The following is a 22,285-nucleotide window of genomic DNA, read 5'->3' on the forward strand; positions in this document are numbered from 1 at the left end:
AATTGAGTAATATTCGGTCTATTGAAGAAGGGTTTAGTCACACGTTTTCTCGAACGAGTAAGTCTTAGCTGATAACAAACATAAATTACGGATAATTTATAATCGTGGCTAGAGCTCACACAATTTAATTGTGATTAAATTATAAGGTAAATTCTTTTTTCACTTTATTCTCTTCTTATACATCATATTTAGATTATAAAATTTAAAATGTTTGATGTGTTTTGAAGGATTTTATCTGATGTTTACGTTGTTCGGATCATAGAATCATAAATTTTCTATCTAAATTTAGAAAATTAACAAGATAGAAAAGAAAGTGCTAAATTACAAAAGCGGATTACGCAAGGGTCCGTAACCATGAAAATAAAAAAATAAAAACTGAAAGTGGTTATGGACTTAAAAAAATGAAAGTGGTTATAAATTCTTCAACTCACACCAAGCGCCTAAGATCTTTGTGATAAAATCCATGTGTTCTTACTTACTTCCTTCGTTTTTAAATATAAGAAAAATTGATTTTTTAGGTTTATTTATTTAATGATACATGTGGTTAATAATATAGACCACATACATTATTAAATGAATGAACCTAAAAAATCATATTTATTTATATTTAAAAATGGAGAGAGTATGTGAATTAAATTAACGTAATTTATAACTAATTTATAAGAAAATTAGTGTTGTTGTGCAGTTCCTCTTTATACATTGAAAAATGTTGTGTTCCAATCTCCTTAATTATCGACACTCACCACACAAATTGAAACTTCAATTGCATTAATTATTAAAACTTCCAATTAATTTGTGTGTTTTTCAACAAGGGTAAAATTAGATAAAGATATTAAAAATCCTAAAGCATCAAATATTTTAAAATAAAATTGAAGTCCTAAAATATTAAAAGGAAAAAGTGAAGGGAGTACACACTATGAGAGAAAGAGATAGGAACAAGTTGTGTGATGAATGTGATAAGCGGGTAATGTATAAAAGAGTGATGGATGGAAAATAAGCCGTAAGAAATTAACAAATACACACATCATAGTTGTTATATATACTAGAGAAAAGATGTATATGTTTTTATTGTGCTGACATTTGTAGAATATCAATGATATTTTATAGAAATTTTGTATGTAAATTACAAACGATATTTTATATAAATTTTTTGATATAGATAGAAAATTATAAGTATAGATATTCGTGACATTCAAATGTAATAAATTCAACAAACCATATTTATATTTCTCGATGACAATAACAATATAATAAATATAACATCAATAATATGATATTATTATTATTATATAAAAATTTGTTTAAGAGTATAATTTGAATAACAAAAAACCCAACCCAAAATCTCCTCGAAACCCTCTATTTTCTTTATTTATCTAAGTGTGAAGCAAAACTATAAGTATAACTAAATGGATAAAGATATGAGAAGAAAGAAAAACAAAACACCAATATTTGTTTATTGTTTACTCATTTTGGACTAATATGTCTTACATCCATCGTGAAAATGAGTGTTACAATAAATTATATCCCAATTTTTTAAAGAATAAATCATAATTTCTGTTCATTTATCGAGTCACTCAAACCAACTTTAAATCTTAAAGAGAAAACAAGAGATAAACTTTTCGATCATTTCTTTAACGATATCTCACGAGAAAATAAGAGACAAGCTTTTCTATCATTTCTTTAACAATACATCACTACCCACAAAATCCTATAAGTTGAACCACCACAAAATTGTTTTACGAGACCGTGGCTCATCATCAACTTCCGCATTTTCACCCTGAACTCCCCCATAACCACCGCAATCCATAGCAACAACAACCGCTCCGTCGTTACTCCTTGAAACTCATAGGCAATGCCAATGTCTTCTCGTACATTAAAGTTTAGACAATGACCCATCACCAACTTTTGTATTTTCATTACGAACAATCCATAGCAACCACATCACCTACGTCATCAGCCCCCTTCATATTACACTATTATTTAATGATTATATCTTGTTATGTGTTACAATTTGCAAGCAAGCAATCTATCAATAATAGAGTAGTCCCTTAAAGAAACCAGAATATAGTATATTTTTAAAAAACACTAATAAAAAATGAATGATATCAAGTTGTTTCCAGAAAAAATGAAAAATCAATAACATGACTCTTATATGTTGACTACATCTAATTTCTCTAAAAAAAATGTTGACTACATCTAATTGTTAGTGTCTTTTGTAGTCAATATAATTATGTACTTATTTATTTTTTTCGAAAATGATAACGAGTGTGGTTGATGCACTTTTATTATATACATGGTTTTTTTTAAATTACTTTTGAAGAATAGTGGGTAATTTACCCACCAACCAATTAAAATGAGCAATTTATTTGGGGGGTCAAAATAGTTCATGAATATGTGCTTATGTGGCTAATGTGTATTGGTTGGGGTAAATTACCCATCATTCTTTCATAAGTAGGCTAGTTGTCGATTGTCACCTATATACATATAATAAAGGTTCTTTCTATCTTTAAGAGTCTCAACTCTTTCTCTCTTATGTTATTTCGTACAAAAAAAAAAATTGAGAGCGACACACAATGTTGAGTGAGTTAATAAGAGTGGAACTTAATGTATTATAAAAGAAAATATTACTTTTAAAAATTATGTATTTTACTTTTTAAAACTTGAAAAAGTGTTTTTTTTTTTTTTTAATTTGAACTTTGTCTTTTTTTCCTTCTATTTTTAAATTGTTTAACTAGTGTCATGGGAACACTTCTTAGCGTACCATATTTTTTAAACATGCTGGCTCAAAAATATTTTTTAAATAGACTTAGTTTTTAAATATTTTTAATTGGTCAGTTTGAAACCCAGTGGGATAGGCGGTGTTAAATATTGACGCGGTGAATCGTGCCAAAATCCTCCATCCATTGGATTGGATCCTCTCATTCCCCTTTGTTCCTCTTTCTCCCTCATTCTCCAATCCATGTCTATCTCTCTTGATCATCTTTTTCTTGATCTTATTTTTATTTATTTTTTCTCTTTTTTAATCTTATATCTAAAATCTAGAGAGAGATATGTACAATCGGTGAAGAATGAAGAAGGAGAAAACGAGGAGAATGAGAGAATCCAAATCTCTCTCAATTCACTTCATTCCTATCAAGGATCAAATCGAATGATGATTACAAATTCAAGGACTAACTGTCGTAATCACTTTCATTTTGTGTGTTTTTGACTTTCGTACTATCTAACATGTGATTATAAATAAAGGTTGATGATCGATATGATAAATCAGCTCCATTTTGACAACTTCAAATATTCACACACATTTTGTATCATCATAATCTAGAATTTAAAATCATATTCAAAACAAATTAATATAATTTTGTGATAACCGACTTTAGTTTAATGTCCAAAATGGAATTTGGGTCCAAAGAAGCACTTATGACTAGTACCTCTTTTATTGTTTGACTAATCAAAGCACTTATGACCCATTAGAGAGAGGAAACTATAGATTACTCTAGATTTGAGTAATAATGCAAGTAGCATTTTCCAAATAAAGAATCTCTACTGGTTAAACTAAACCACACATGCAACAGTAGTTCCCACTCACTCACTTCAAAGACAACAAAACACACTGCAATTGATTCACCACCACCAACAGACCCCACCATGCCAGCTGCCATTGCCTCCTTCTCCTCCTCTTCTTCTTCATTCATCTCTCATCCATTCACACGTTTTTCAACCCAACTCAACACAACTCTGTTTCTTTCTCTAACCACACACACATGACTCTGTTCTTCAAAAAACAGAGCATTCTTCTTTTTTCTTCATAGAATGCACAACACCGACACAGCAACAATGAACGACCAACTCTCAAACCAAACCTCAATCTTCGGTCTCCGTCTCTACGTCATCCTCGGCATCATCGTTGGTGTCATCATCGTCCTCCTCCTCTTCTTCATCTCTATCTACCTTGCTTTCAAACACAACAACTCCAAAAAAACCAAAACAACTATCCCAAACATCTCCAAAGATGTTCCAGAAATCACTCTCGATGTTCCACCTCAACCCGACCCGTCTCCTCAACCCGACCCACCTTCCGAACAAAGTCACCCAGAAGAAGAAACTGCTCCTTTGAGTTACAAGAGAATTCAGTTTGAGATAGGAAAGAATCATAGAATATCTTACCCTGAACAACGTGGCTCTGTTGAACATAGTGGAGAACGAGAATCTCGACCGTTGGATCAAGTTAATGCTGTTATTCCTCAAGTTTCTCATCTGGGTTGGGGTCATTGGTATACTTTAAGAGAATTGGAAGATGCTACTAATGAATTTTCACCTGATAATGTTATTGGTGAAGGTGGTTATGGAATTGTTTATCATGGTATTTTGAAGGATAATACTAATATTGCTATTAAGAATTTGCTTAATAATAGGTTCGTTTCTTGGCCACACTTAATTACCTTCCGACCGAACTCTGGATTACCAGAGAACCACAGGGAGGTGTTAATGTCTTCTACATTGGAAATAAGCTTAACTAACTTTGGTTTTTTGGTTTGTGTAATTTAATGGATTTTGTTAGGGGACAAGCTGAAAGAGAGTTTAAGGTTGAGGTGGAAGCTATAGGAAGAGTTCGTCATAAGAATTTAGTGAGGTTGCTTGGTTATTGTGCTGAAGGAGCTCATAGGTACTACTAGTGTTCTTCGATTTAATTTAATTTACATGCTTTTATTTCTGCATTATTATCATAATTATAAGTATAAACTGATGGGGTGTTTTTATTCTCTTAACAGAATGTTAGTGTATGAGTTTGTTGACAATGGTAACTTGGAGCAATGGTTACATGGTGATGTTGGACCTTGTAGTCCTTTAACTTGGGAAATTCGAATGAACATTATTCTTGGAACGGCGAAAGGGTAAACACTAAGCAGCGACATCTTTTGATTTTATTTTTGTGCATTCTGTCTTGGAACGGCGAAAGGGTTCAATGCACAAATTTATTGGTGAAAAATGCTTTTCCTGATATTATTTTTTGACAGGCTGACTTATCTTCATGAGGGGCTAGAACCAAAAGTTGTTCATCGCGACATTAAATCAAGCAACATTTTGCTTAGTAAGCAGTGGAATTCAAAAGTTTCTGACTTTGGTCTTGCCAAACTCCTTAGCCCTGAGAGCAGCTATATTACAACCCGGGTCATGGGTACATTTGGGTTTGTACATTCTCCTTTGTCTTTTATTTGTCCTATTAAAAACCTAGAAGAACTATGCATGAATTATGAGTTGAAAATAATTTGTACGTATTTGTTTTATTTCCGCAGATATGTAGCTCCTGAGTATGCAAGTACTGGAATGTTGAATGAAAGAAGTGATGTATATAGTTTTGGAATTCTTATTATGGAAGTGATTACTGGCAGGAATCCAGTTGAATATAGCCGTCCTGCAGAAGAGGTTCGGTTTGGTTTATTGTTTTTCACTATTGTGGACCTCACTGTTATTGTTCATTATGTTTGAATCTGAAAAATCAAGATTTTCAGGTGAATTTAGTTGAGTGGCTCAAGAAGATGGTCAGTAACAGAAATCCAGAGGGAGTGTTGGATCCAAAGCTTCCAGAGAAACCTACTTCGAGGGCATTAAAGCGAGCTCTTCTTGTAGCCTTACGCTGCACTGACCCTAATGCACAAAAGCGGCCTAAAATGGGGCATGTAATACACATGCTTGAAGCTGAAGATTCACCTTACAAAGAGGTAACATCATTTCTGTTTCAATTAATTCAACCTTAGTATAGTTATAGTTAATGAATAAAGAAGCATAGCATGTGGATATATAGTTCCTTTTATTTTATTAATTGAGATGTTAATATGAAATATGACAGCTAAAAGGATTCATATCATTATCTTTCAATAAAGCCTTGATGACAAGCGATCACTTGCCCGCTAAATTAAATTACCAATTTATCAAATTTCTATTTACCGATAAATTTAGTTTCTAATTTTGTGTCTTGATTTAAGTTGCTAGTACTAGTGTGTATCATAGTTTATGAGTGAATTATTGTTATGAAAGCCTCTTCATTATGGAAATCATGTGGCTAAATATCTCAACACCTAAATGGATATTCGTATTCATTTATGCTGATAGCAAGTAGTAACTTCTTTTCCACGTGTGGTCCTTGGCTTATCTACAAGCTTTACGTTTGATCATGAACTAATATAAATTCAACAGTGTCGTTCTTTGCGCACCAACTGACTGGTCCCCCATCGAAGTTTAATAAATGAAACCAAAGTTAGAAGGATCACTTCCAACACGATAAAGAAATAGCATTACTTTGCATCCCTGATTTTCTTATGTTCCTACTGACAGTGTTTGATTTTAACTTTATTGATATAGGAACGTCGAGTTAGAAGGGATCCAGGCGTAGGAAGTTCACCTACCACCAGTATAGAGGATAGATCGAAAGAGGAGGCCGCTGTATCAATTGATGATGGTATGCTTGAAAACGAGAAGTGTACTAATGAGACAAGTTCAAATCATGAAGTAGAGAAGCAATAAATTTGCATAGCTGTCTCTTTAATGACAACAAAAAACTTGTGCTGCTACTCCTTTTACAACCTGTCATTGCAAAAGGCCAACACAAACGTGCTTTTTGCTTTAAGATTGTTGGAACCTTCTATACCTCAGCGTATACTCGCATAACCCCGCATTGAGATTTCTTCATTTTCTCTGTCCCATGTCTTTTTTAAGGGGATGATTGTATTTTAGCTATAGGTTTGGTCATGTAAATTATAGTCATATGGTTCAATTCATCCAATAAATGACTGTTTTGATCTCTTTGAAGTGTTGAACATTTTATTGTATGATTAAAACATAGAGAAGCCAGTAACTGGCATTGAGATGTACATACATACATCACATTAACCGCTAATACTAATTTTTTTGGACTTTGATCTCTACATGCCACAACTAAATCTGAATCGAACCATTAAACTAAACCGAACAAAAAAAAATTGAGTTATAACCGGGAGTTTATGATTTGGTTCTTTTCAGTTTAATGATTCGGTTCATTTGTTCATACAATAATGTTGGTTTTTTTTTTTCTTCCAACAATCTTAACTACAAGTCAATAGCAATTTGGTTCAGTTCAATTCTGAAAAATACACTCAGGTTTTTTTGTGTTTTGGTTCGGTTTGAAACACAGAATCAATGTACCAAATCTTTATACCGGTTCAAGACAAACCAAAAAAGTTTCAGTTTTACCGAACTGTTATAATGGTTCGATTCAATAAACTTTTTGAACTAAACCATGAACCGCCCTACACCTAGCCACAACACAATGCAGCAGCTATAGATGATGCGCACACTTTTTTTTTTCTTCTTCTTGGTGGACAATTACTACTATGATACATACAAGTGAGACACATAACAACACATTCATGTTAAATAGTTGTCACTAGATAACAAATTATCTTCACTTCAATACAGTGGTCCATTAGCTCCATGTGTCACTCAGTGGGGAATTTATGTTGTGATTTAGAAAGACCATGACAGCTTCTTTTATTTGACACAAAGAAGAGCCCCTGACAGCTGTATAAAGAGTTCCATAAATCGATTCATCTTTATAAGGTATCTCATAAGTGGCCACCATAATTCAACTTTTTTCCTGTGAGAAATATGAAGCCCCACAAATACAATTGATGCCTACCTCATCTCACAAATCTTCACTAGATCTCAGTTGCATAACCTGAAAAGACATTTTTGGCATGGCTTGCTCCAGCTCAAATTTGGAAGTTCACCTAAGAAACTTGTCGGCAATAAATTGAACTTAAACCAAAAACAGCTTATGCTATGTAAGTAAGCAACCAATAGTTGTGAATCATTCAACAGACCAAGTCAAAACACAACCATAAAGTGCCGAGTGATGAAAAAAGACTCAGATTCCATACAATAACACTAGGAATCAAATGACTCAATGTGTACAAAATACAACATACATATACATATTTTCACATGATTAAAAACACTGCAAAACTGGTAGCATTTTATAACCATGCCAAGAAAGTTGTGGCAACCATAGTTAACACAACCAATTGCATCATCATAGCTGTTCTACCACTATATGCATTGCTTGCTTGACTATTATTAGGAGATTTCTGGTTTCCATTAGGTGCAGCTTCTGAAGCAGGTGGAGGTGGAGAAATTGGAGGGACATCACATGAACCAAACGTACCATTTGCCTGAACATATACATTAGTACACAGTTAAATACAATAAGGTAAAGTTTTATGGTAAAAATGTTTCCAATGAATATGCAGCATATGCTATTGTTTAATCATTTTGGGATGCAGGAATCAAACCTTGCAATAAGCAATGCTGTCACATCCACAAGTGAGACGACCATTTGCTGCATCAACAGCTTGTGGTACTCCTCCACCATCACTCCTCTATAACATCATAATCATCATTAACAAATCATTAGTATAAATTAACCTTTGCGATTAACGATTTGATGAAAATTTAGACAAATACTATATAACTACCAGATAATAATCAACAGCAATGAAATTTGGCCATCGGTTGCCGGCCGCTTCATGGCAAGTCTTCAACATGCTGAGTAATGGAGCTGAATTGTCGCCACAGGCCTGAGAACGATTCGGTGTAGAATGAAAAAAGTTCATCAGAACTAATGACCTAGATTTTGTGTTCATTGGTGGCGATTCATTTCGATTCGGACAAGAACCCGGCTGCATACCTTCATCTCCATCTAAAATTCTCAAACATATACAATCATAGTTCATTAGCTTCCATAGTCGTATTATACTACTAATAAAATACAATTCACTTATTTACTGCACATGCATCACATGACAACGTCTTCATCTATCTTTTATATACACTGCGTCACGTCACATGACAAAAATAAGTCCAACTAGTTAAAACATGTTTTTGTGGCATGCAATTACTCACATTGGTTTTCTACGACGTATTTCCACGTGAAAGGAATGCCTTCAGCTGCTTCCTTGGAAGATCTCGAGGAGAATGCGATAAATCGTTGATTGTTCAGGATCATGTCATCAACAGTAGGCCAATCGCTACCGTTCTTGGGCAACCGACCAACCGGGAACATGTACTTGTTAATCCCTGAAGCTTGGATGACCTTAGTTAGGGCTGCAGGAGCTCTAACATAATCCTCAATAAAGATGGTGATTATTTCAGATGGATTTGCGTCCAGAAATGAACGCATGTCCCTAAGCGCGTTTACTGCAGGTATCTGCCGATCATTGATAGACATAGACAAATGGATGTTACAAAATCAACCAAACACCCCAAAGTTTATGTTATGTCATTAATGATTGATGAAGTAATAATATAAGCAGATAGTAGAGCCACGCACTTACGAATGAACTGAAGTTGAAACATTTGCCTCCAGTAGAATGACACAACCATACATCGTTTTGAAAATCATACATATCTAACATAAATCCTCGAACACCATTCTGTTAAGATACACAAATAGATACATAGATAAGTGAATAAATAAACTATAAAGTGAAGAGTTAGTTAAGTTAGTTATCTTATTATCATTATCAGTTTTATATGAACTCATATGTATAAATAGAAAAATTGATCAAACTGTCAATAAATGAGATGTTTCAGTGTAAATTCATCTCCAAATTAGAATACAAAATAGTTTTCTTTGGTTTATAAAATTGCTAATCTGATGTGTGAATTATTCAAATGGAGTACCGTATCATGTTGTAATTGTGACTAATTTATTCTATTATTAAAAATGTGACTATGACTAATTCATTCATCACATCAGCATCTAAACATAAAATATGGTTGTCTCATTAATAAAATGATAATTGAAAAGGCATGTTAGTAATAGTAATATTTTGCTTTTTCAAGCAATATATTTTATAGTGGCTGTTTCCCCCTTTTTTTTAATAATAAAACATGAGACAACTACTGCTTACATGAATTATTGTGCTGGTAGCACATGATTCATTGATTCCCATTGAACAGGTATATTTTCCTTAACAAGTAAGATGTGTTCTTTCAAGGTTGTTCATCATGAGTTTTCTTTTATGTAAATTTCGTATTACTTTACAGCTTTAGTACACCAACTAATCCAACAACTACTATCGTTTAGATCCTTTCCAATCATTTATTTATTTATTTGCTTTCAAAATAAACTTTCACTAATTTTACTTCATTAATGTGGTCAACATTTACCCCTTTAAGTAAGTTTCTTCAGATCTATAAACTGATGTAAAGAGACATTATATAATGATTTAAAAAAAAAGAAAAAAAAAAGACATTCTATCAAATTTTATCATTTTTTTGGTGCTAAATTTTATCACGCTTTATGACATCAAAACATATATGAACTAATTTTATATTATATCCTACGATGCATCATATTGAAGAAGGTCCACGGGAATTATCAATAGAAAAGGCCCACAGGAAGAGAAGGAAGGATCAATCCCAATCCCGTGTATGCATGGACTTCCATATTTTATCAAACCTATTGTGTTTGTTTGACTGTAGAAACTAGAAAGGTAGAAGTGTACAACAACATTAAAAAATAAAAAAAAAATAAAACTAAAACTAGTTGAGCTAGAACCTCAATTTCAATATTCAATCTTTGTTCTTTATTCACATTCACATTCACATACTAAACAACATCTTTATCCTATGTTTTGACAAATTCCAATAGACTATTCACATTCAAAAGCTAAGCTAAAACATTATATTATGAATCTATTATAATAAAGAAATATGAAAAGGGAAAGCGAATCTTACTTTGAGTTGATCAGCGATAGTGTCATCCTGGTTCATAGGTGCAAGGATAATTGAACCTGTGGCTGATCTTGCACCAGCCATAGCAAATGAATTATGTGTCGTTAACCATGAATACCGATTAAACGGTAAACCCTTCACCTTCACATTATCATAAAAAATAAAAAAAATTGAACATAAACATCATAGATGAAATTTCAATTAGAATTTAGGAAAAGATACAAACTTTGTTAACGGGATTTGAAGATAGTATCCTGCTACATCTGGGTCGTGTATTTCCATTTGCAGGACATGTTTGACATGTAAGACCGGCATCACATGAACCGCATGTTTCTCCGATCTGCTACCTCGTACATGGTTAGAAACAACAAACGACAAAAACAACAAAATAGTAAATATCGAATATTAAAAAATAATAAATTAATTATTACCTTCAAGCTGGATGAATATGTGAAGAAACAAATGACGATTAATACAAAGATTTGGCTCTGCAGAAAACGAGACATTGTATGAATTAAAAACAACAGGAAGAGAGAAAATGATTAATGTATAAGAGAAATTAAACGAAATAAAAAAAAGTATGATTAATATATTTAATGTAGATATAAATACAATTAATGAATGCAATAATATGATTAGTAGAAGATGCATAGACATATAAATTTCTTACCTTCATTCTACTTTTGTGGTTAGAGATGAATTTTTTTTTTTTAATTTTTTTTTTAGAGAGGGATTGAGTCACAGACTTTTTGTTGTTGAAGGTAAAAAGTCTGTGACTGTGAGAGATGAGAGAAGAGCAGTTGAAGATAGCAACAGAAAGGATATGGATTTGGTTAAGGGAGAGGAAAAAAGCAGATTAAGGAAGAAATAATGAATTCATTTCATTCGTAAGAAGTGATTACGGAACAAACGCGCGTTATATTCACGTCTTGCTACAAACAACCCCTTCCTTCGTTAGGTACATCGCCCGACTTTAAATATAATTATTAACAAAAATAATTATACAAAAACTTAGACTATAATTTTTTTGAAGAAACTAAAACTTAGACTATAATTAAGAAAGAGACTATCCTATCCTTTTTCTTAATTTGATTTTCTATATAAATTTGTTTCATGATAATGTTAAATATGATTAAGTGGTTAAAAAAAACCTTAAACTTAAAAGTACCGAGTTCGAGTCCCAATAACGTTTACGGAAGTAGACATAGATGAGTTGTTCAACTGATTTGAGTTAAAAAGTTGGTGGTCCTGAATTCTAACTTGAACGAATGATATATTGATAAAAGTTAAATGTTGTGATGATGATTAACTTTATCAATTTTAGTGAGAGAAACTCAAAACTTCTCTCTAAACTTTATTTCTCATTCGTTCATCGAGGATGGGTGGTTTTAGGTCATTCTTTGACCTAAAATCATCCATCTACATTTGTTTTCCCCTTTGCTTTCTTTCAATCTAAATAAGTGGTTTTCACATATATCAAGTTTTTCCTTTTGTGTTTTTTGTGATTTCGTCGTCTAAATGCGGCGTTATGTTGTTCGTCGTCTTGTGCGGCATTTGATTTACATCTTGTCGCAGTGTTTGTTTAGTTTCTATTGAAAGATCTACATCAATCAATTACAAATTCAATCAATGATTTGGGCGTCAACGTTGCAGATTCGGAAGCATGTGTATTTCGGTGACTTAAATTTTATCATATTATTTGTAGGCATTTAAGTCATTGTATGCTATTAACTTGAGTGCTGTGAGTTTGTTCGCAGATTCACCTTTGCGTTTTTAGTGACGTTTGTATTTGATGCACTATATCAATTTGAATGAATGAATATCGTTTTATTTTTGTTAAAAAAAATGTTGTGAGTTTGAGTCACACTAAGGGGAGAAAATCACGGGGTTCAATTCACTAATAAATGTAGATTGTTTTTATTAATAATAAAGTTTATATTAATTAATGTACTTTAATGTATAAGGTAATTAGAAGATTAAAAAATAAATAAATTTAGAAGTTCTCCTCATGAAAAGATGGGGTAATAGTCAATTTGATTTTTGAATATGTAAAAAGTAGTTACAATAGTCACTTAATGTATCAAAATTTTAAAATAATATCTGATTGTGCATTTTGATAGTTAAAATAGTCTTTGATGCTAAAATAATTCATCAATACTCACGATCTTTTCATATAGAGACTGAATTGATAGTTAGTAAATACTTATAAGAATTGATACGACACTAAGTAAGTATATTAAAGGACTAATATGACAATACTAACCTAATATTTTAAATGTCAAAGACTATTTTGACTAACGAAGTGCATAATCATGGACTATTTTGAAATTTTGATACATTGAGGGACTATTGTGGCTATTCGCTACACATTCATGGACCAAAATGACTATTATCCCAAAAAGGTTATTTAGAAGTTGGTGATTTTTTTTGGTTTACCAGTATCTCACGTTATCTGACACCTCTCTGGAGCAAGGCTTTTTTGAAGTAGCATGGCTGAAGTAGGTTCTATTAAAGGTTTCAATATTTGTTTGGAGGCTCCTTCGCAATAGACTACCTACCAAAGACAATCTTATCCGTAGGAGAGCTCTTCATCATGACGACATTTTTTGCATAGGTGGATGTGGGTGTTCGGAAACGGCGAGTCATCTTCTTTTCCAATGTGACATCTTTGGCAGTGTATGGCACGGGGTTTATCAGTGGCTTCAGGTCTCATTCATTTCTCCTGACTTTGTTCGTGAACATCTTATTCAGTTTGGTCACATGGCGGGGTTACCACGATTTACACATTCTTTCTTCAGAGTGATCTGACATGCTTACGTTTGGACGGTTTGGAAAGAAAGAAACAATAAGGGGGCGTTTGTTTGACGGTTTAAAATTTCATTCCTGGGATTAACCTTTCCTGGAAAATAATAATGGGCATCTTATTCCTGAGTATTTTTAAAAAATTGTGTTTGGTAAATAATTGTCAGATTCATGGGAATTGTTTGTGATAGTGGGTATATGGGTAGTTATTTCCATTTTAGTACCATTTACATGGGAATCTTTTATTCCCGCCCACTTTCTTTGGGAATAAAATCATGGGTAAGTGGAAGTTATTTTTTTCCTAGGAATTCTTTATTCCCGGGAGTTATTTTTTTAACTTTGTAACAAACATAGGAATCTATAATTCCAACCTCCATATTCCTGGGAATAACTTTTTAAACCAGGAAACAAACACCCCCTAAGATCTTCAAAAACAAAGCACTGGACTTGGTTCAATTACTAGACAAAGTAAAGTTTGTATCTTTTTCTTGGTTAAGGGCGAATAGGCTCACTTCAGCTTTCAGTTATAATGACTGGTGGTGACACCCGTTAATTTGTATAGGTGTTAGGGAGTAGTCTTCTTGTCCACTTTTCATTCTATTTTGTGTAGTAACAGAAACTTAATCTTGTATTTTTGGAGGAGTGACTCTCTTTGCACACCTTGTGCGAGATGATTTACTCCCGGTGTTTAATCTAATTTCATTTTGGCTGCTTAAAAAAAGTTGGTAATTTTAAATTTATCAATCAAATATATACTTTTTTATTATTATTAAATTAGTTTCTATAATTGTTAAAAAAATTAGCATATTTTTTTTTTACAAAAAAAAGTTTCAGTTGGTCTAAGTTTTATTTTATTTTTTATTTGCATATTTTCTTATGCAAGTACATATTTTGTTTGACTTAGTTTTGTTTCTTGTTTATATATATATATATATATATATTTCTTGTATGTAGTGGTGAATCGTACGCATACATTATTATCACTCTTATTTTTATTTTAAATTATAAAGGGTAAAAATAAGTTTTTTTTGGTAGATAGACGAAATGGCAAAGCCATTATAAACTCACACACACAAATGGAGTACCAGGGTTCGAACACCGGTCATGACATCCGACCTAACAATTTCGGCGTTTTACCAGTTAAACTAGGACTTCTAAATGATAAAAATAAGTTTTTAGTAAAAATAATAACGATAAAATTGAGATAAAAATAAAAACACTATAAACTCAAACACTACTTAAAACAACATTTTAAGAAATACTATAAACTAGTGGGAAGAAAATGTTATATATCATGAGGTAATAAACATTATGAATATAGGCATCCTTCACAACATTCTTCTATATGAGTTTGAAGATTATTTTAGTTGATGATACCTCTGAAGTCATTATCTGTACACTTGTTACTATTTCATTTTAGTTAGTTTTTAGTTGTTTCTTCTTTGGGTTGTTAGTCTCCTTTTTTTTTGTGCAAAAAAGTTGAAGTGAACGTTACCACACATTTAATTGTGATATGATTTTTTTTGACAATTTATTATATGAATTTATAAGCTAAAAAATTAGCCTTTACAACCATAAGCTAAATTGAATATTGCATTTCTATTTCAACCATGCTTAATGGACACGTAATGACATAATTTATATTTTTTTTTGTTTACAAGGCTAAAGAAATAAAAAATAAAAGTAAGGAAAAAAGAACAGAAACAACACTCAACGAAATCGAGTTCCATTAAGTGGAGCGCAATATGGGAAAGATGGATAATGTAATCTGTGCCAGAGGAAGCACATAATTTAGCAAAAACATCAACAAATCTGTTTCATTCTCAAAGAATGTAGGCAATGTCGATATGTCAATATCGATGAAGTGAATCTTTAATGTCTTGGATCAAATTAGCAAATTTGTGGAATCTTCGAGTTAGATCATAGAGGATGTCAATACAATGAAGAGAGCCTTTGAAGCAAATTACATAATGGTGATTCAATTGCTTAGCCAATAAAAGCCCATCATAGGTGCCATGAAATTCGACTTAAGAATTTTGGAGGATTCTGCAATGAGCCCCGAGATACTTGAGATATGATTCTAGGAAAGGTGACGAAGAAAAACCCCAAAATTAGTTCTAATGGCTTAATTGGAGGAGTTCCATTTAACCCATATATCATCCTGCGTCACTAATTGAGAGTTATATGGAAGCAAGAGATGGAGGTGAAAATCATATTGCGATCTTCCATGGTAAGACGATAATGAAGGATTGGTGAGTTGGAGAAGCAATAAGCATTAAAAAAATTCCAAGACCACGAAACACATGTGGACAAAGTGTTAGAGTTGAGCGAAGATAAACCATTCTTAGCCAGCTAATCGGATCCATGTTGGCAAAGAAGTCAATCAATATTTGAGAAACTATAAGGGCATGGCAAAGATTTCTAGAGGCTAAATAGTCTCTAATACAATGAAGGAAAGACTCATCATGAGCATTACACCAAGTGTAAAGACAATTAAGATCCAAGTACACCCAAAACAAATCTAATTAAGTACGCAATATTTTTTTTTAACAAATCAAGATGGAATATTCAACATTAATTTCGAGAGGGGTATGTCCATGTCTACGAATATTTTCACAATGCGATAATAATTCAAATCCCACCATGCTAACTAAGAACTTGATCATCTTCTGCCACATGAGACATGAGTGCAGTCCATGTGGTTTTTGTGAGTGAAGAGAGGGATTGAAAAAATAAATTATTACAGTGGGTTAGAAAAAATAAATAATCAGAACATGCTTCATCTACTATAAGCTTTAGTATATTTTTTGTTTGTACAATCCGACAATGAATGGTTCACCTATGAATTAAACTCAGGTTTTCTTGAAGGAATTCTTTTTAGGTGGAATACATTAACAATTGAGATCAATTGTAAAAATTTATATTTTGTTCGAAGTTCAATCTTCAATTCTGCCATGAGATATTTCTCTAAACTTTGAATATTCCTATTTCCTAAGTGACACAAAAGCAAGCGCATCCATTTCTGCAGTTCATACTAGTAATGTCAAGGGCATAGTACCTCTTGAAGATCTTTATCGGTTTATCCTTCTGGTTAAGATCTTAAAGTTTTGGGAACAATATTCATGTATTGTTTCTGAAATGCTGCCAAAGTTCATTCATAATTATTGCTTGAAAACTAAAACATAAAGCAAAAAAGTAAATAAAAAACGTCAATGAACATAAAAGAACAAATCAATTTCGGTATATTCACTTGCCAAGGTGGCGTCAAAACAATGAATCTTTATACTATTATAACTGTTCTAGCTTAAAAAACAAAAGGAACAAAATTTTAATTTGACCGAACAAAACACCAAGCATCGGATTCTGACCAATCTAACGGTCTTTCATTTGTGACTAGTCGTTGAAGACTCTCGCCCGGTGAACAAAAACCTTGCTCAAATTTCAGTTCACATACTTCCTTTGCATCAGGAGGCAAAGTCGTAACACTAGAAGAAGCCCAATGAGGAAAATCGAAGTGAGTTCTCGGAGATGGTGATATTGACAATGGCAACTCATTGATCAACTCTTTCACCAATGAAACAGTTTCATCACCTGAGATAAACTCATGTTTCAAAAGCATCTCTGCCGTCCATCTTTTTGAAGGATCCTTGATGAAACACTTTTCGAGAAAATCTTTTCCGACTTGTGATAATTCATCTGGAATCAACGGTGATTCGTCTTCTGCCCCAATTCGAATTAACAACGACCACATATTTGAACCGCTGCTTACATTCCATGCATGTTTACCCGTAGCCATCTCCACAATAGCGCAACCAAGAGCCCATATATCTGCCGGTGATTCATAAACACTCTCGTTCACCGCTTCTGGTGACATATACAATGGAGTTCCCCTACATTCCAATTTTCCACCATGTTTTAGACCTTTCTCCTTAGCAAGGCCAAAATCCGAAATCTTAACTTCGTCATTCTCAAATACAAGAATGTTTTGTAGCTTCACATCGCAGTGAACAAAACCATTTTCATGAACATGTTTGAGTCCTTGAACGACTGATCTTGTGTAACGCCGAACGAGATTCTCTGGTAACTTACCACCATGATTCTTGAGTTGATCGGAGAGAGTACCGCCAGCAGCATATTCTAGAAAAATATTATAACACTCTTCACCATTTTCGAAAGTTTGATCATGACCAAAATACTTAATAATATGTGGGGATGATCCTAAACTTTCAAGTATTTGTTTCTCGTTTATGAGAAAATGGGAGCCGTAAGTATCAGAGGTTTTGACTGCGGTGAGAGACGGAAAGATACCGGAATTCTGTGGGTGTGTGGCTAAGTTGACGGTGGCGAAGGTGCCACTACCTAGCATCTTACCTCGAACCCAGTTCTTCATGTTTTTGATACTACGAGATTTTTGGTTTGGTTTGGTGTGTTACTCTATTTTGTTGGAGGAAGGAATAAAATAGAGAAACCTTGAAGAGTCGCGTCTTGTGTTAATAAGGAAAAAAATATTTGGGAAGTTTATATACGAGAAAAATTTATGTTGATAATTCAATTCAAAGACCTAACAAGGAAATTTAAGATGGTGGCTACTGGCTAATAAGAATAGGAAATATTTGAAACACGTGTGTGTATATATAAGGCGAAGAAAGCGTGTTTTTTAATTGGAAAAATATCTTTTATATTGATTCTCAATCTCAACCGTACCGTTTCGAAGATATAATTTTTATTTAGAAGATCCTAATCCTAATTAACTGCGATCAATAACTAATAATTAGTTTTCTTTTGACGGGTAACTGTTATTTATACAGTTTAATTTGATGATTCGGATAATTGGATGTACTTGGAAGTTTTATCTTTTGTACTTTTTTGACAATAGAAATTTATCCTTAGTTCAAAGTTTCAAATTTCAGTCAATTTATTCATAAGATATTCCTTTATGTTTTGAAGATTCCTATTTCCTACCATATATGGAAAGGTCAAACACGTTTCCATGAAGTATAGTACTCTTTCACCAGGACTTTAGGAGTGTGATTATAAGCATTATTCATTGATAACAAGCTCAAAACTCTTCTGCTAAGCCTTTGAAATCATTATTTCTGCATGAATATTATTCCTTTAGTTCTTTTTAAATTTTGAATTAAGTTTAAGGTTGATGTCTATTTTGTTTTTAAGTACTAGAACTTAAGGAATATTCTTCTATATAATCCTTTTAAAATCAACAATTTTTTCTTTAGATACTCTAGTCCAAAAAGAGAGATTTGGCTCAAATTCAGTGTTTATAGTTAAAAATAAAATAAAAGATACTACTTGTATCATGCCATGAAAATTGGACTCCCTCATCACACGGAATCCTGCATTTGGAACATTAGTCACCATTCGATCAACATTAGATGGTCTAAAAACATACATTTTTTTTAGTTTTAATATTAAAAAACCGAGCTTGAATTCCGATCTTTTGATCATAACTTAGCGGTAACTGATGTCCCGAACTCGTGAATGCGAAAAAATACCGACTATATTCATCGGTGGATTTATCATTTATTGAGCAAACAGGATTGTGCTTTGGCATCTGCATAACTATGCAAAGTGGTTAAATGGTAAGGGTAATGCTTGGAGATTCTATCATGAATCGGAGGCTGTTGATAATTATGAGCGAAATTGGGATTTTAAAGGTGGACTATGGAAGAGTACTGCAAAGTCTGATGAAGGTTATTGGTGTTCAAGGAAAATTATTCATTGAAAATTCTAATTAAGGCTATATAACTAAAATATCACCACAGAGGTGTATTTGTAATTTTGTATCAATAATGTAGCTTATTTTAATGTTTTGAATTTGGCAGCTATAGGTATAACTGAACATCCTATTGAAGTATATCATATGTGAGAGGTGGTCAGAAATTTGTTGATATCTCAGCTAAAAAAGTATGCTGTAATGCGTGTACATTTTAGTACACTGTACTTTGCTTAACAGTATTGCGGGTTGGCTTTAGCAGAAAGATTTTGATGCACATTTAGTGGGTGCTTTATGTTGTTGTGTACAAGTGTGAGTTATATGTCCCACTTCGGATAAAAGAGTAAAGGTTGAACACCTTATAAGTAAGAGGACCCATAAACTCATCGCCTTAAGGTTTTTGGTAAGAGTGTGGTGCCTCAGTTGCTTGTGCGGTTGGTCTAGCCTCAATATGGACGGTCCCCCAGGCTCCCCTCGTGTTCCTACAGCAGTATCAGAGCCCGGTTCGACGAAGGGTACGACTGAGGCAGTCGGTCCGTTTGCGCAAAAAGCGGCGGTACAAGCAAGTGTCGGTCCGTTTGTGGAGGGGAGTGTTGTTGTGTACAAGTCTGAGTAAAACCCCGCTATCATGGGTCTGGGGAAGGGTCCGGGTAATACCCACAAATTTTAATGGGTATGGGCACGGGTAAGTACTATACTGCCCAGCCCCGCAACCCCGCATATACATATTTATTTAATATCATAAGTAATTTATTTATTTTTAGTGTATAATTAAATAATTTATTTAGCTATTTAAGCCTAAACTAAAACCTAAACCAAAAAACAGCTTAATACAATAACAACTCCATCCTGCTGGTGTACAATATTTTAGAGATATTTTGGATGTTTTTAATTGGACTAAATACTACAATTCGTATTATTTTATGAGTTAATTTTAAAATATTTTGACCATAGTTTTATTTCAATTGTGATGTTTTTATTGTCTTTTCATAGTTAAAGTGCGGGTATGGGCACTTGGATACCCATAGGGTATGGGGAAGGGCACTAAAGTTGTTGCCCATGAGGGTACGGGCACGGGTACGAGTAATTTTTAAAAATGCGGGTATGGGGATGGGCATTGTAGTACCCTACCCATTAGATACCCATTGTCATCCCTAAGTCTGAGTTATATATCCCACATCAGATAAAAGAATAAAGGTTGAACACCTTATAAGATGATCCAACACTTGCAAATGTTATCTGTTGCTACTGATATTTGTATAATCATTTTCATTCAATAGTGTACATAATTGGTGGAGTCCGATCTTATAAAAAATATTTCTTTAAAGAAGCAATTCAAATTAAACTCAACTACAAGGTATTTTCACCTTTAAATTAGAAGATTTTTTTCCGATAAAATAAATCCAAACTAAACCACAAACACCCTTAATCGACATACGTTTATCAATAAAGATAGCATATCTGTTTGATTTATTGGAGAACCGACCGATGAATGATTGTGGCAAGAGTGTTTCAGTTAGGTTTGGGGGAGTGAGGTCAACCTTGGAAGTGGTGTCGTCGATTGTTGGCGTGGAGGAGCTGTTAAGGAAGTAGGAATTAGCTTGACAAGTGGCTCTGGCAACTTAATCCAAGTGCAGGCTATAGTGTTCATGGTGTCTACCGATTTCTCACTATCCAGGAACCGACATTATACTCGAGTTTCTAATTTCATATGGCAAAAGGACGTCCCTTTGAAGGTATCATTGTTTTGTTAGCGTCTCTTTCATAATATAGATTGTTAGCTAATGATATTTTTTTTGAACAAGCAGCTAAGGACAATTTGTCTACAAGAGGAATAATTTCTCATGATGTTCAGTTATGTGTTAGTGGTTGTGGCAACATTTAATCAACAAATCATTTGTTTTTGGGTTGTAATGTCTTTGGTTTTATTTGGCATCTTGTGCGAAATTGGCTTGGTTTCTCTTCGGGGGATCCTTTTGGAATTTTGGACCATTACCTCCAGTTTAGTATTTTAGCAGGTATCTCTGAAGCTCGGCGCTCTATGTTGAACTTAGTTTGGCTCTCTTGCGTTTGGGTAATTTGGAATGAAATGAATAATAAGATTTTTAAAAATAAACTAACTTAAACTCATCGGCTTTTGGATAACTTACACTCACGTGCCCGTCTTTCCGCTCTCTTTATTGTGTTAACGTTTGAAATTTTAATTTTGATTAAAACTAAAAATATAAATGTTTGTTGCTTTCAAGTTATAACAAATCAAACCAACTATGATTATCTATTTCAATGATAACAACAAATATAACAAAAATATAATCAATTTTTTTAATGACATCAACAATAATTTTTATTATAGAAATCATTATTTAAAAAAAAAATCTTTATTATAGAAAAAATTGTTTTGTGGTAGTGATCGATGTTTGAAACCCGGACCTTGCAGATATTAGGCATTGTCCTTACCAACTGAGCTAAATTCACGAGAAACGTTTAGAGGTATAAATATACCCCTAAATATCTTTATTTTCATATCATGTTTGTTACATTTTTTTTAATATTTAAATTTATTCTTGTCTATTTGTTACATATGTTATTTGTATTGAAAATTGATAATTTTTTTTTGAAAGAGATTATTTTCTTTCTATATAATATAGATTAGTGTAGATATTCTAAATTAATTAAAAACTGAAATAAATTATTTAATAGATATTTTACACTTTTTATTTCAAAAAAAAAAGGAAAAATATTTTACACTTTTATATTTTTTTATATTTTAACAAACAATACTTGTTCTTGTAAAAAAAAACAAAAAAACAATACTTGTTTTTTTTTTTTGTTTTCATCTCTTTCATGATAGCAATAATATAACAAATATAGCATAACAATCCTCCTTTATAAGCAGCAGGCAGAACAAGATGAATTTACATTCATCCATTCGATATACAAGTAACGCTATCCTCCGATCGAAGATAAGAAGAGCTTGGAAAG

At 32.8% G+C, this 22,285-nt stretch overlaps 3 protein-coding genes across 4 annotated transcripts; 1 reads left to right on the forward strand and 2 right to left on the reverse strand.

Annotated features, from left to right (window-relative positions):
- The first annotated feature begins 3,271 nt into the window (after nucleotides 1-3,271).
- On the forward strand, nucleotides 3,272-6,807 carry LOC11409896 (probable serine/threonine-protein kinase At1g01540). Of its 2 annotated transcripts, XM_003611670.3 has the most exons (7): nucleotides 3,767-4,412; nucleotides 4,559-4,663; nucleotides 4,770-4,892; nucleotides 5,016-5,186; nucleotides 5,295-5,424; nucleotides 5,511-5,720; nucleotides 6,361-6,807. In XM_003611670.3, the coding sequence occupies exons 1-7, from the start codon at nucleotides 3,811-3,813 to the stop codon at nucleotides 6,520-6,522; spliced, it is 1,503 nt and encodes a 500-aa protein (XP_003611718.2). In that variant the 5' UTR covers nucleotides 3,767-3,810; the 3' UTR covers nucleotides 6,523-6,807. The 2 variants fall into 2 exon arrangements, with proteins under 2 accessions (XP_024639150.1, XP_003611718.2); XM_024783382.2 differs by having other exon boundaries at nucleotides 3,272-4,412; nucleotides 5,016-5,424.
- A 951-nt stretch (nucleotides 6,808-7,758) lies between these two features.
- Nucleotides 7,759-11,717, reverse strand: LOC11405797 (PI-PLC X domain-containing protein At5g67130). Its single transcript, XM_039834162.1, has 10 exons — nucleotides 11,492-11,717; nucleotides 11,441-11,458; nucleotides 11,202-11,258; nucleotides 10,997-11,110; nucleotides 10,774-10,911; nucleotides 9,366-9,464; nucleotides 8,935-9,238; nucleotides 8,508-8,731; nucleotides 8,325-8,411; nucleotides 7,759-8,204 (listed from the first exon to the last, which is right to left on the reverse strand). Exons 2-10 carry the CDS (start codon nucleotides 11,444-11,446, stop codon nucleotides 8,010-8,012), a joined length of 1,224 nt encoding a protein of 407 aa, XP_039690096.1. The 5' UTR covers nucleotides 11,447-11,458; nucleotides 11,492-11,717; the 3' UTR covers nucleotides 7,759-8,009.
- A 5,074-nt stretch (nucleotides 11,718-16,791) lies between these two features.
- On the reverse strand, nucleotides 16,792-18,151 carry LOC11407345 (mitogen-activated protein kinase kinase kinase 20). The gene has a single exon (XM_003611672.3). The coding sequence runs from the start codon at nucleotides 17,960-17,962 to the stop codon at nucleotides 16,901-16,903; it is 1,062 nt and encodes a 353-aa protein (XP_003611720.1). The 5' UTR covers nucleotides 17,963-18,151; the 3' UTR covers nucleotides 16,792-16,900.
- Between the last annotated feature and the right edge of the window lie 4,134 nt (nucleotides 18,152-22,285).

This window comes from Medicago truncatula, chromosome 5 (assembly GCF_003473485.1).
Source record: "Medicago truncatula cultivar Jemalong A17 chromosome 5, MtrunA17r5.0-ANR, whole genome shotgun sequence".
NCBI lineage: Eukaryota > Viridiplantae > Streptophyta > Magnoliopsida > Fabales > Fabaceae > Medicago > Medicago truncatula.